Source organism: Tenrec ecaudatus, chromosome 7, assembly GCF_050624435.1.
Source record: "Tenrec ecaudatus isolate mTenEca1 chromosome 7, mTenEca1.hap1, whole genome shotgun sequence".
Classification (NCBI taxonomy): Eukaryota; Metazoa; Chordata; class Mammalia; order Afrosoricida; family Tenrecidae; genus Tenrec; species Tenrec ecaudatus.
This window is the reverse complement of record NC_134536.1, coordinates 25,761,218-25,774,758: the sequence shown is the minus strand read 5'-3', so window position 1 is coordinate 25,774,758 and position 13,541 is coordinate 25,761,218. Positions and strand designations below refer to the sequence as shown.

At 48.3% G+C, this 13,541-nt stretch overlaps 1 protein-coding gene across 5 annotated transcripts in view; it reads right to left on the bottom strand.

Annotated features, from left to right (window-relative positions):
* Nucleotides 1–13,541, bottom strand: part of HIVEP2 (HIVEP zinc finger 2) — a 221,223-nt gene that overhangs the window by 20,386 nt on the left and 187,296 nt on the right. For all 5 annotated transcript variants that reach the window (XM_075554451.1, XM_075554455.1, XM_075554454.1 and 2 more), the window contains 2 exons: nucleotides 7,191–7,235; nucleotides 157–5,690 (listed from right to left, as the gene is read on the bottom strand). In XM_075554451.1, the coding sequence (XP_075410566.1) occupies nucleotides 157–5,304 (5,148 nt within the window). In that variant the 5' untranslated portion in view covers nucleotides 5,305–5,690; nucleotides 7,191–7,235. The remainder of the gene's footprint in view (nucleotides 1–156; nucleotides 5,691–7,190; nucleotides 7,236–13,541) is intronic.

The window sequence follows — 13,541 nt, the reverse complement described above, 5'->3', positions numbered from 1 at the left end:
CGTGTGCCTCAGTGGTCTCGTTCACCCACCATAAGGGTACTGCTCGGGCTTCGCTCTTACTGGTATGTCTGAAACCTGAGATGCTTCACTTAGCAATCATCGGCCTAGCAATCAAGTCCACAACCCAGGGTGCCTTCCAAAAAGAGAGTTTGTTACCTGAGCAAACGGTTTCCACGCACTGGATGATGTCAGCTTGCCGGTTCCAGGTCTATGCATAGCAGCCAGAGTATAGATTTCGGTGGTAATTTTTTGCTTCGACCTCAGAAGTGCCAGCGTGGTCTTGGTGGTCAATCCCGAGGGGTTGGGGTTACAGGAACTAATGCACCATGAAGCATACACTGAGGATTTGAAGGTGGCTTGTTGCACATAACTGGGTTTTGTATAATTCAAGAAGCACCAACTCACAGTAGTTGTTGTCCGCAGACTGGGGAACTGAAGAATTTGCTGGAAATCTGCCACATCCGTGAAAAGAAGGGTTGAGTTTGACACTTTCCCACTTGGGCCAGCCGACATCTGGACCAGTAGCTTCTGGCCTCTGCCTTGGCCTTCAGTCTGGCCATCTCCTGGCGGCAAGGAAGAACTCTGTGGACTCATGCTCATTTCAGATGCTGTCTCGTCAATCTCTAACTCATCAGATGACTCTCTGCTTTCCGAAGGCCCACTGGACCTCTGCCTGGCAGGTGGTGCCCTGGAACCAGACCGCATCTCCCTGCTGGCTGGGAATGGCTCCCCAGAAGGCGTGCCAACAGACGGGTGGTCTTGTGATGAGGAAGGAGACAGCGAGGAGAAGGAAGATGACCTTGACTGGGAGCCATCCTTGGGCTCAGAAGCACAGCCTTGCCGAACCAACTGTGGCTTCTGTGGGCGGGAGAGGTCTTTTTTGATATCGGAGCTGGTCAGCTCCACGGCACTGAGCTCCTCCACGATCTGTCCGTACATCTTTTCCTCCTTCACCCTTTTCTGCTGCTTGGTTTCCATGAAGAGCTCTAAGCTGCTGGCTGGCGAAAGCATGCGCTTGCTACCGCCAAGGGTGGCCACGCTGTCGGAGGTGGACGGTAAACACAAGGGGATTGAGGATTCTAAGCCCAGGGGCAAGGTCTGAGGTACTTTCCAAATGGGGTATTTTTCCAAGCCTGCGTGCTGCCCTAACACCTGGGCGATGTTGAGTCCGATCCCCTGCATGGCTGCGTTAGTTACCAGGGTTCTTTGTGTCATGTTCTCGTCAACTTTGCAGATGACAATCGCTGGGCTGTTCTGCCCAAGTATCTGCGAAATGCTTGTGTACATGACGCTCCCGTACGAGGGTACGTGGGTCTGGATCCTAACGGGAACCACGGTCCCTGGTAAGGACTGTAAGGGCCCACTGCTGGCCGCGGCAAACTCCTCTGGGAAAAGCGGCTCGGAGGGAGCGTCTGTTGACTTCGTGCTGGAGTCGGAGGGCAACTTTGGAAGGCTCTTTGAGTGTAGCCCCGGTGTCCCCGAATAACACGGGTAAGCCTGCTCTTTCGCGTGCGCATAATCCGCAGATTTCTTTCCAGTGTGCTCTGAGACGTGCTCTAAGGGGTAGCTCGAATGGATTTCTGCCTGGAAAGGGGGTTTGCCATAGCTCTTCTGAGGGTGTGGAGCAAAGGGGGGTGGGAAATGAGCCTGCCACCAGGGAGGCTGCTGAGCGGGCAGATGAACCATGCAGACAGTCGGATACTGGAACTGAAACAGGGCGCTCTGGAGCGGAGAATACGGGATCGTCTCTGGACGTGGAAGCAAATGCGGCGGCTCGGACACGTGCTTGCTGGCGATGTAGGACGTGGGCGGCCCCAAGGGGCTTCTCAGAGACTCCTGGCTGTCCACGTGCATGATCTGGTGCTGGCCCAGGTGCAGGGACCCAGAACTCAGCGGGGCACTGGGGCCCAGGGCCTGCTTCCCGGCGTCCTCGGCTGGCAGGGGCGGAAGCAGGGCAGATGGGCCGTGGTGCCACGCGGACCGGAGGCCGGCGTGCAGGTGCTCCATCTGCTCCTGCTTCACGCCTTGATCGGCACCAGCCTCACCCTGGGCGATCTCCGGGGACCCGCTGAAGGACGCCTGCCGGACCAAGAAGCATTTCTTCCTCTCCCGGGACGGCGACAACACTGCGGCCGAGGACACGCCGGCCACAGGTGCGTGCGACAAGTTTCCGTAATCGAAGGATTTGCTGCGGATCTCTGGGACCTCGGCTGGGTGCGGGCACGGCATCTGCTCGGAGGAGCAGCGCCGCATCTCTTTCTGGTGGGGGGGCCCAGGCACGGACAAAGAGTAGGCGCCCGCGGGGACGGTCAGGAACTCCGGATGCTTCGCCAGCTCGTCGGGCCTGGCCGGCGCCCCCAGCTTAATGCTCTCGTCTCTTTCAAAGGACACGGAGAAGCTGGAGCAGCGTGACAAGTTGCTTTCCTGGCTGGGGCTGCGGGAGAGGCCGGTGCCCGTGGACTCGAAGCTGGACTCGCCCGAGGAGTGTTCCATGTCTGCGAGGCGCAGGCGCTTCTTTTTGGGGGGCAGCTTCTCGGCTGGCAGCTGGGAAAGGGTCTCGCTTCGCTGCGGCCACTGGAATTCCTCCACGGGCTTGTCCGGTTCCTTACTGTGCGCTTCCTTCTCCTTGTCGGGCTTATCAGGCTCTTCGGTCACCCGGATCTCGGGGACCTGAATGTTGTGCTGGCGAACCAGCCGGGGCTGCGCGTGGTAGGACTGCTGCTGCCCGCGCTGAGACGGCGACGGCTTGCCCCCGCTCTCGGCGCTTTCCCCCAGGGGCGCCCACTCGGGGCTCACGGGCGCCTCGGAAACCTCGCTGTCACCGGCCTCGGAGGGTGACGAGGCTTTATCGGGGGCGGAGGCCACGAGCTCGGCCGACTCGGACCTTTCAAAGGAGTTGGGCCGGCTCAGCGAGTTCGTGTGCTGAATCACCGAAATCACATTTCCCGGAGGCTTGCGGCCGCCTGGGTCGGCCGCCTTGTCCGCATCGGCGGCCGAGGGGGACTCCTCGCACCCCAGGGAGAGACTGGCCGACGGCAGCGGGGGGCCGCCGGCGTCAAAGCGCTCGGGATGGCCGAGAGGAGGGTTCTCGAGGCCGACCCCGGCAAAGCCACTCCTGCCTCCTTCCTGCACTTGCAGTTTGGGGTCATAATCTGACGTCAGGATGCCCAGGGGGGTGCTCCCGACTCCGCTGCAAATCATGGGCGTGTCTTCCTCATCGCCCACGCTCTTCTCCTTGCGGCGCTTTCTGGTTTCACACATCGGCCCAAACAGGGTGGGGACGCCTGGCAGCGGCCCCGAGGACTCCATGAAATACTCGCTGCCGTGTTTTAAGGAACCCGAGCAGGCGACGTCCCTGGAGCTGTGCTTTGGCGTCTCCGAGTCCTCCCACCTCTTGTAGGCATAGTCGTACCCAGGAATCAGTTTCTTCTCCTTGGAGGACGAGCCTGGGAGCCCTTTGGCCATCCTGACATGGTGCTCTACCTCCAGGTGCCCCTCCTGTACCGAAGGCAGCTCAAAGGCTGCCTGTCTTCTTAGCATGCGCTGCGGGGGGATGCCCACCGTGCCCGGGTAGAAGACGTCATCGGATCCCGTCATCCTTTCATCGAAAGAGTGGCTGCCTCTCAAAGAAGGGGGAATACTTAGATTCGTTGCTGAAGAAGTGGGCATTGAATTGCTTCTGATAAGAGGTGACGAGTCCACAGGTGCATCTAAGAGGATTGGGTTGCCGCCCTGGAAATTTGCTGAATAGAGTTTTCCTTCGTTCCTGATAGAGGACGCCATCAGCTGGGAAGGCCTGGTCTCGCTATTGAATTTGGGAGCTTTCAGCATGCCTGCTTGACTGGGGTCCATGTCGCCTCTGCCTGGGATCAGCTGAGATACAGGGTCTTCGAACATCTTGACGTCTAACCTGGTGTTTACGTGAGGTAATGATTCCATTAGGCCCTTCCTACCCAAGGCCGAGCTGTCCTGACTGGTGGGTGTAACACTGAGTGTATTTCTCGGACTGAGCCGACAGTATTTTCCGAAGATGATTTCTTCATAAGACTTTGCATTTGTGTTTGGAGGGCTTATTTGCTGCTCTGCGCTTTCTGAGCGTGAAAAGTAACCAGAATCTGTGCTTCCTTTACTGTGCGGGCTCAGAAGGTTTAGAGATGGCTCAGAATCGTGTCCTTTCTTCTCTGACAGTCTTAGTGCAAGTTTCTGTTTCACTGTGTGCGAGTCATCGGCTTTAACATTTAGAGACGGATTCGCTAGCATATCAGGACTCATGTACGGAGAGCTTTCACTCGACAATGGAATCCCACTTTTGGGGATAATCAGGATCGGCACCTTTATGGGCCCTCCCAAGGACTCTTCCAGCGACCCACGGTAGCTGCCCCTGCCAGCTATGTCCAACGGGAGCGGTGGGCCCGGGCTCATTTTCTCCGAAGCCTCAACAAATAAGGAACTCTCCTCGTCCGTGTCTGTACTCTGCTCACCATCTGAATGTATTTCTGCCTCTACGTCAATAAAACCAGCCTCTAGGTCCAATTTAGATACCGCCGACTCTGTGAACGGCACCAACCCGGCCTTAATGGCATGGGCATGGGACTTTCTGTGCTTGTACAAATTGCTTTTTGTCTTGAAGGAGAAGCCGCACGGAATGCACGGGTATGGCCGCTCACCAGTATGGGACCTGATATGCTTTTTCAGTACGCTTGGTTTGGCACACGCCCTGCTGCAGTAAGGGCAAATGTACTTGCCGGGCCTTTTGGCTTTGTGCTCCTTCTTGTGAGCCTCTTCAGACTGGTCGATACTTTTCTGGGAGTATTGGCTGTACGCAGGGTTCAGAGTGGGTATCTTTTTTCGGGGATAGCCACCACCGTGGCCGTGTAGCGGAAACGAAAGTAAGTCCTCGGAGGCCACCGATTGCAAATGGCCAGGAAAGAGCCACGGAGGGCCTTCTAGGCTCTGATGGGGCTTGTGGCTGTGCATGACCCCGTGTGGCAATGCGTGCTGAGGAAAGGGGAGCGAGTGTTGGCATGAATAAGCACTCGGATGGTGCGGGGGATATTGCTTCTCTGGGGCTTGCTGGGCCACTTCACTGGGTGAGGGCAGTTTCCCAGAACCGAAGAGTTGTGCTGACGCCGCGTTTCCGATTTGCTCTGGATCGATTTGCGGTTGCCGCTGCTGTCCTTCTTGACTGCCAAAAGTGCTCATCTTCACAGCTGATGGCTCCTGTCTCCATCTACCTGACGCTTTCTCAGTTTCTCCAGACCTTGAGGTAGCTTTGTGTCCTAGAGCGGTGTCCCCACTGTCCATTTTGTTACACAAGGTCTTAATTGCTAATTCACGTGCAAGCCCTGCAGCCTCATGTAGCGTCTCCCGGTGCTGTGCTTTAGGAAAGCTTGGGTGCGTCCATGTTCCGGGGTGTCTGCAGACGGGTTGATTGTTCTTCCTCTTTGGAAACTTCCACTCTCACATGGGAGTCTCTGGGCCTTAGATGATCATGTCCTTGAACGGGGGCTGTAACACAGTTCTCTCCATTACAGAAGTGTCCATCTGAAAGCTAAGTGCAAATCTATAAAGACTTCTTATGACATTTGAATCTTTTTGACTAGGATGAAGTGGGAATGAATAGTCTGGAAGGAGTTTTGCCCATCAACTAGAGTAAAGTTGGATTGCCAGTTTCACTGAGATGCAATGACCTGCAGAAAAAGAAAATACAAAGAGACGGTCATAAGAGTTATCAACCCGGAATTCAAAATCAATCTGAAATAACCAGGCAGGCACTGGGTAAACTGAAAGTGTTTTGTACTTCAAAGACACTTTATGAGGCCATTAAACTAGTTATGCTGCTGTATTGTCATTGTTGTCTGCCACTGATTTAATTCTGACTCACAGGGACACAATAGGGCAGAGTATACTTGCCTCCACCAAATTTCCTAGGCTGAAACCTTTGCAGGAGCAGACTACCGGATGGCTAGTGAGCTTGAGTGGCCACACTTTCGGTTAGCAGCCAAGTGCTCAACCAGGCTGGCACTCCTGGCACTGCTAGATTATATGGATTTCAAACTTAGTGTTAAATCCAAAGCATACATTTCTCCTTGCCTCTTTTAGAGAGTGCTCAATTTTGGTACAAAAAAGTAATTTAGAGGAAGCCTTTTTCTAAAGGTTTTTTATTTTTTAAAATTGTATAACTTTAATTAAAGTACTCCCAGGACTACTTTGAACCAAGGTTTTTGACTTGCACAGTAAAGTCCACCTGCTATATTGTATGGTTTAAAAGCAGTGAACAGTACAGCCCGATCAGGGCCACAGAATCAAGGATTATTGGGGAATTTTGGAAAAGGCAAAAGAACACATCTGAAGAAAACAATTCGGAAGCCTCTCAAATTCAGGAAACAAAACATAGCCAAAGGGACAGCTTAAAAATGAAATGATAACTCTCTCAAATGATAGAGACACCAATTTCTAAGCCTAAGGGATCTGTGGTCTATGGTCCCCGGGAACACCAAAGTCAACTACCATCACACAGTTCACAGACAATGTCCTACACGTAATAGGAGGAGGAGTAACTAGGGTCTTAAAAATCCCTTGGAGCAGCATCTAAGGTGCAACTGCTGGCTTTTCCCTGTGCAGAGGGAAGAAGATTGATGAAAATCAAGACATATGGAGAGGATTATTGCAGTGGACTCATAAACCATTCAAGCCAAGTCTCCACACAGGGTACAGAAGAACTAGACAGTATCGAGCTACCACGACCAACGGCTCTGCAACGGATCACACTGGAAGGTCTGGACATAAAGGGGGGGCAACGTGGAACCAAACTCCCCCCAAGTTATAAAAGAAGCCAAGCTTTCTGATCAGATAAGAGAGAATGGTGAGACACTACTACCCCCTCCCCCAGACTATGGTCCTTACCCTTTGGCCTGGAGCTGAATGCCCTTTACATTAGAATAATCAACCATTTTAAGATTACAATTTTTAGCCGGGGACAAGTTTAGCTGGTTGGAAAAGAAAGAGGAATGATGGAAAAAGGGAAACACAAGGAAAAAGTAAGATAAAATCCATTGCAGTGGATGAGTCGAATCAAAATGTGTTTAAATTGATGAATGTAGAACTTTGATCTGCTCTGTGAGCCTTCAACATATCCTCGAAAAAAAGTTTTAAAAAGTAATAAGCAAAAACAAAAATGAAATTATTACCTGAACGATCTAGAGTTCTCATGGGCATGATTGTCCTGACGCTTCCTGGGAACAAAATGAATGTAGTTAGGAGAAATTGTCCATTAAGATTGCTAGATAGATTAGTAAGTCAGAGTATTGCTCTAAAATCATAGAAATCTTTATTCAACAAAAATATTAACTAATAAAAAATATTAGTATGTATCAACATATCTTGTCTGTACACTTCTAAAGGCAGTATTTTCATCTCTTTAACCATTTACCCCCAAATTCTGAATTCTGTAATGTACACCAAATCAAAAGAGCCATTTTGGTTTCCTCCAAGGACTGACATTGCGTCAGGTAGGTAGAAGCAGAAACCAGGAGTTGTCCCTCCATATGCCAAGCCCCCTCCCCCTTACAGGAAGTTGGAAGCCAAAAGAGGCTGGAGGGCATGTGCAAATTCAGGCCCTTGAGACAGGAAGCCAGTATTTGGGTGGGCCCCAGTCTAGGCTAAGAGGGCTTACTTCAGCTATTGGGGTCAACCAGTACAGTTGACCACCCACGCCTTCCAGCAGAGGGCCCTGGAGCCCACCACCCTCTTTTCTATTTAGTCACCTGCTGTGCTGTGGTTTCTCCAGCCTCAGGTTGCCACTTGTGGGTGTGAAGTGCCCTGAAGGCGGCTGTGTAAAACCGAAACTTCTCCCATCCTTTATAAAAACTCACTTGGATCACCAACCAGGCTTCTGCGTGAATTCTTTCCTGCATGAAGCCAAGGACCGAGGTATTTGCCACCTGAGGAATCTGACCTTTCTTTGAGATGTTCTTTGAGTTTAGGGAACATTAAAGTTTTAAGGGTCTGATGATTATAGTTTATGTCAACTTGGATAAGAGTACAGGGGTAGAGTGCAACCTATGAATGAGACCGCATCCTGATGGAGCCTCCGTGGGGGAGAGGTATGTTCGATCTTTTTATAAGAGAGACACTGGGAACCTCTCTCTCTCTTGCCCTTAGCCTTCCTATTTGCTCAGTTCCTGTGTCTGCCTTCAGGGGGTGGGGGGATTATTTGTGGGCCACCGACCCTGGGGGCTGTCAGGATCCAGCCATGTTCCTGCAGCGACAGACCTATGATCACCTCCTTCCTGTGTGACCTTTCTGCTTCATCATCCTGCCACTAGCCTCCGACCCATCGACTTGAGTTGGACTAGGTTGAGATGCATTCTTGATATAAAATTGCTTCTGGTTATAAACTTTTTTCATATACATTTATGAGTGTCACTGGTGTTTCTCTAGACAATTCGGCCTAATGCAAGGGGCAAGATTGAGGCTGCCAGGTAGATTGAGTAAGGTTTCCCAATGAAATTCTTACAGGATAACCTTGCATCTCTAGAAAGACAGGCAGGTACATTGTTACAATGGGGGAGGGGGAAGGGAATTATTAAAACTTCTTAATAATCATTCCCTATGATCGTTTTAAAAAAAAATCTTCAGGATTATACGTTTGGGACCACCCCCCCAATAAAAAAAAGGCAAAACAAATTTTTAAAATCACCACAAACTTCTACCTTGACTCTAAACTAACTAGCTTAGCAGATACCCCCTGAAGTCACTGTTTTGATTTGAACTATAGTATCAATACTTTGGGACTCACTCTTGTAAGTTTCCATTTTAAATTCGTTACACATAGAGTTCAAAACCTTGTGTCATAACACAAATCAAAGACGAAAAGTTAAACCAACTGCTATGAGGTCAATAACGACCCACTACAGGGTTTCCTAGACTAATAATCTTTATAGGTGCAGACAGCCTCGTCTTGCTCCCTTAGAGCACCAGGTGGGTTTGAACCACTGATTCTAGTTATCAGCCCAAAATCACAACCCACAACACAACAACCAAGAACTGTTTATGAATACATTACTCCAAAACTATAGACCATATACTGACCCTGTGTCCAAAAATGATTCAGAGAAAAATATGAAAATGTAATGATATTTCCTAGGAGAAATGATTGTTATGTCTAGACACCTCTTGGTGATATTAAAAATGGTGAGAATCGTGGGTTTTGATTGAACTTGTAGAGTTTAACATTTAAAAGAATTTTATTCTCAGGAAATTTACATCAGAGAAAAATGATTACACCAAATGCCAGCAAATGGCTGAGGAAAACCTGACAATTCAGTAACTATTAGACTGTATGTGAATGTTCAACGTCTACAGCGGAATGGTCTCAGCAGCCTACCCAGAGTGACCTTAACAGTCCCTGCTAAATCGTATCAATTATGATGAAAATTAAAGTGTGTCCGTAGTGGGTATTAGAGCAATGCCTATCAAAATAAGAATATGCCTGCCCTTTGTACCAGAAATCCCATCAAAAGCACAATATATATGTACAAGGATTATTGAAACAAATTATGGTTCGACCATAAAACTTAAGTCTGTTTTTTTAACGAAGTACTACTATAAGTACTAGTTTAAAAAATCTATTCAGGATAAGAAGGCATGTATGTATGCAGATAGCAATTTCATTTCTGTAAAAGCAAGTCATCACATTTCTAAGCAAGGATTCTAAACAGCTGTTAACAGTACTTACATTACAGACGTGGGACCAGGGCATCAAAGGAAAGGGACAGAAGGGATTTCTACTTCACAGTGTTTTTTTCTCTTTTTTTAACAAAAGCGTGTATCCCAAACCAAAACCAAACCAAGATAGCCAGAGCTTATTTCAACTCAGAGCAACACTACCAGACAGAGCAGAGCAGAAAGATTCCTCTGGGTTTTCAAGACTCTGAAAATGAGCAGATGACCCAGTGGGTGTGAACTGCCAACCCTGCAGACAAACGCTTAAACCACATTACTGCCACATAGACTTTTGTAATAATACATAGGTTAGTCAAAAGATGGGACCAGGCACATCAGTTACAGACTACTAAGCCCAAACACAGGTCGTCATTAAATCTTAACTTTCACGTACAATTCTTTCTCCCTACTCTAAAACTCTGCAATGATGATAAGATAGTAATTGCATTTACAAAGGAAAAAGACTGCAGAAGTCCCCCAGGAATAGTACCTTCTTGGGGATGAGAAATCAGGAGTCCCCAGCTTTCTGCTGTGTGCTCCCTGGAATCAACCCCACCTCTGGCAATAGGCAGGAAGCACACCAGAATGGTAAGGCAGCTTGCCAGGAAAAGGAAACAAGCAGGAGAACTTCAGTTGGGCAGAATGGTTTCCTATTCAGTTCTATTTGCCACCCTTACCCCATCTCACCCCCCACCGCACCCCGGCCTTGAGGATGTTCTCTAAGCATCCTCTATAGAAAATGAGGTAGAGACTGCAGGGACTCAGTTAACTTCAATGCGTTCTTGTAGGGCCACCCCATCGATTCCAGTGACCATGTCAACCAGAGCACACAATGGCAAACTTAAATTAGCTGCATTTAGAATTTTTTAACTAAATATTTTAAGTTCTTAGAGAAACCTCTAATTTTTACACGTAGATACAGAGAAACAACCTTTAATTTTTACCCGTAGATACCAAGCACAAGACCAAGACCACCTCTCAGCCCGAAAATACACAAAGTTGCCATTCAGTCCTGCTGACTCACGGAGACCCCACTGAGTCGGTGGAGAACTGACTGCTTTCTTAGCTGTGACCCTTATAGGCACAGGCCGCCTGTTCTTTCTTCAGAGCTGCCACTGGGTGGACTCCAATAGCTAGCTAACTTCTGGGATGGTGGCTCAGCACTTAACATACAATGTCCTTTAAAAAGGGATCAAAGTGCACTTCTGATTCACGACAGGAACATGTGTGAGCCTTTCCTTAAGTAGGGCTTAGTGACTGAACTGCATAATTTGTTACTTTCCAGATCTTGTACTTGATCATGTTTTGATCTTTCTGTTGTTAATAATAATCATAATGGCTATCATTTACTGAGCATTTACTATGTACCAAATATTTTGTGGAGCTTCATGCACATTCTCTTATTTGGTCTTCATGACAATCCATGTAATAAACCAGACAACACATCCGTGTTCTTCAGTTGATTCGAACCCCTGGTACCGCACTGAGACCCAGGAGAACAACGCCAAAGGTTCCCAAGACGGGGGCAATTTATGGAAGCAGACTCGGGAGTGGTGGGTGTGTTTGAATCACTGATAATTCAATTATTAGTCAAAGTGCTTTAAACATTGTGCCACCAGGGACCCTTGCCCTCTGCAGTGGACATTATTTTGCATATTTTACAGTTGAGGATTACATCAAGGGAGACTGGGTGACAGAAAGATTTTAAATCCAAGTATGGCAGAGTACCAAGTTAAGGTGTGTGTGTGTGTGTGTGTGTGTGTGTGTGTGTGTGTGTGTGTGTGTGTGTATGTGTGTCTCGGGGGAAAGGCAGGGTGGGGGTGTCTCTGTCCCACCTCAATTTATCACAACTTAAGAAAATACACCTTCAAAAAATAAACAAAAAAGGAACTATCTGGAGGAAAAACAATGGGACCAACAGTTCCGGGGGACAAGGGATAAGGGGAGGTGGGGGGTAAGAAAGTGTTAACAAACCCAGGGAAAGGGAACAACGAGGGATCCAAAGTGGTGGTGCAGTGGGTGTGGCAGGCCTGGTAGGGAATGATCAAGAGTAAGGTAACGAAGAGGTATAGCTGTAACCCAGGTGGAGACAGAGCATGGTAGTAGTGCAGGAGGAAAGTCAAGGGAAATAGAGGAAAGAGCTACGAGGCAAAGGGCATTTATAGAGGTCTAGACAAAGACATGTAATATGCAAATAATATATATGAGGATGTGGAAATAGATCTATGTGCCTATATTTATAGGGTTAATATTAAGGTGGCAGAAGGATCTTGGGCTTCTACTCAAGTCTTCCTTCAATGCATGAATACTTTCTTCTATTAAATTGGCATTCTATGATGCTCACCCTCCCGACACAACTGCTGAAGCCAAAGCGGATGAACAAGCAAATGTGGTGAAGAAAGCTGATGGTGCCCGGCTATCAAAAGAGAGAGCATCTGGGGTCTTAAAGGCTTGAAGATAAACAAGCGGCCATCTAGCTCAGAAGCAACAAAGCACACGTGGAAGAAAGCACCCGCCTGTGTGATCACGTGGTTCTGAAGGGATCAGTTATCAGGCATCAAAGACCAAAAAAATCATATCATTGGGTGTACACCTCCATGATACGATTGCTGAGGACCAACGGGTACATAAGCAAATCTGGCGAAGAAAGCTGATGGTGCCTGGCTATCAAAAGAGATAGTGTCTGGGGTCTTAAAGGCTTGAAGGTAAACAAGCGGCCATCTAGCTCAGAAGCAACAAAGCCCACATAGAAGAAGCACACCAGCCTGTACGATCATGAGGTGTCAAAGGGATCAGGTATAAGGCATCATCAGGAAAAAAAAAAATCTTACCATAGTGAATGAAGGGGGAAGTGCAGTGGAGACCCAAAGCCCATTTGTCGGCCACTGAAGATCCCCTTGCAGAGGGGTCTAGGGGAGGAGATGAGTCAGTCAGAGTGCGATGTAGCACCGATGAAGAATACAGCTTTCCTCCGGTTCCTAAATGCTTCCTCCCCCCCCCAACTATCATGATCTGAATTCTACCTTGCAAGTCTGGATAGAGCAGAGGATGTACACTGGTGCAGATAGGAGCTGGAGGCACAGGGAATCTGGGATGGATGATACCTTCAGGACCAGGGGTGTGAGGGGTGATACTGGGAGGGTAGAGGCTGAGTGGGTTGGAAAGAGGGAACTGATTACAAGGGTCTACATGTGACCTCCTCCCTGGGGGACGGACAACAGAAAAGGGGGTGATGGAGACGTCAGACAGGGCAAGAAATGACAAAATAATACTTTATAAATTATCAAGGGCTCATGAGGGAGGGGAGAGAGGGGAGCGGGGAGGGAGGGGGAAAAAGGAGGACCTGATGCAAGGGCTTAAGTGGAGAGTGAGTGCTTTGAGAATGATGAGGACAGAGAATGTACAGGTGTGCTTTACACAACTGATGTATTGTGGATTGTGATAAGAGTTGTATGAGTCCCTAATAAAATGATTAAAAAATAAAGTAGACCAGGGACATATATAAACCACAGACATATGAATGGATTTTGAGCTTGTACTTAATTGTAAATTCTAAGAAAAATTAGTTCTTATGAAAATAAAGAAAATACACATTCGATATTGTTTTTCCATAAATGTTTTCACTTAACCTCCTTATTTTTTAAAATCACTTTATTGGGGGCTTGTTTAACTCTTATCACAATCCATACATCCATCCATTGTGTCCAGCACATTTGTACATATGTTGGCATCATTTTCAAAACATTTTCTTTCTACTTGAGCCCTCGGTATCAGTTCCTCATTTTCTCCTCCTTCCCCTACCCTCCCTTTATCCC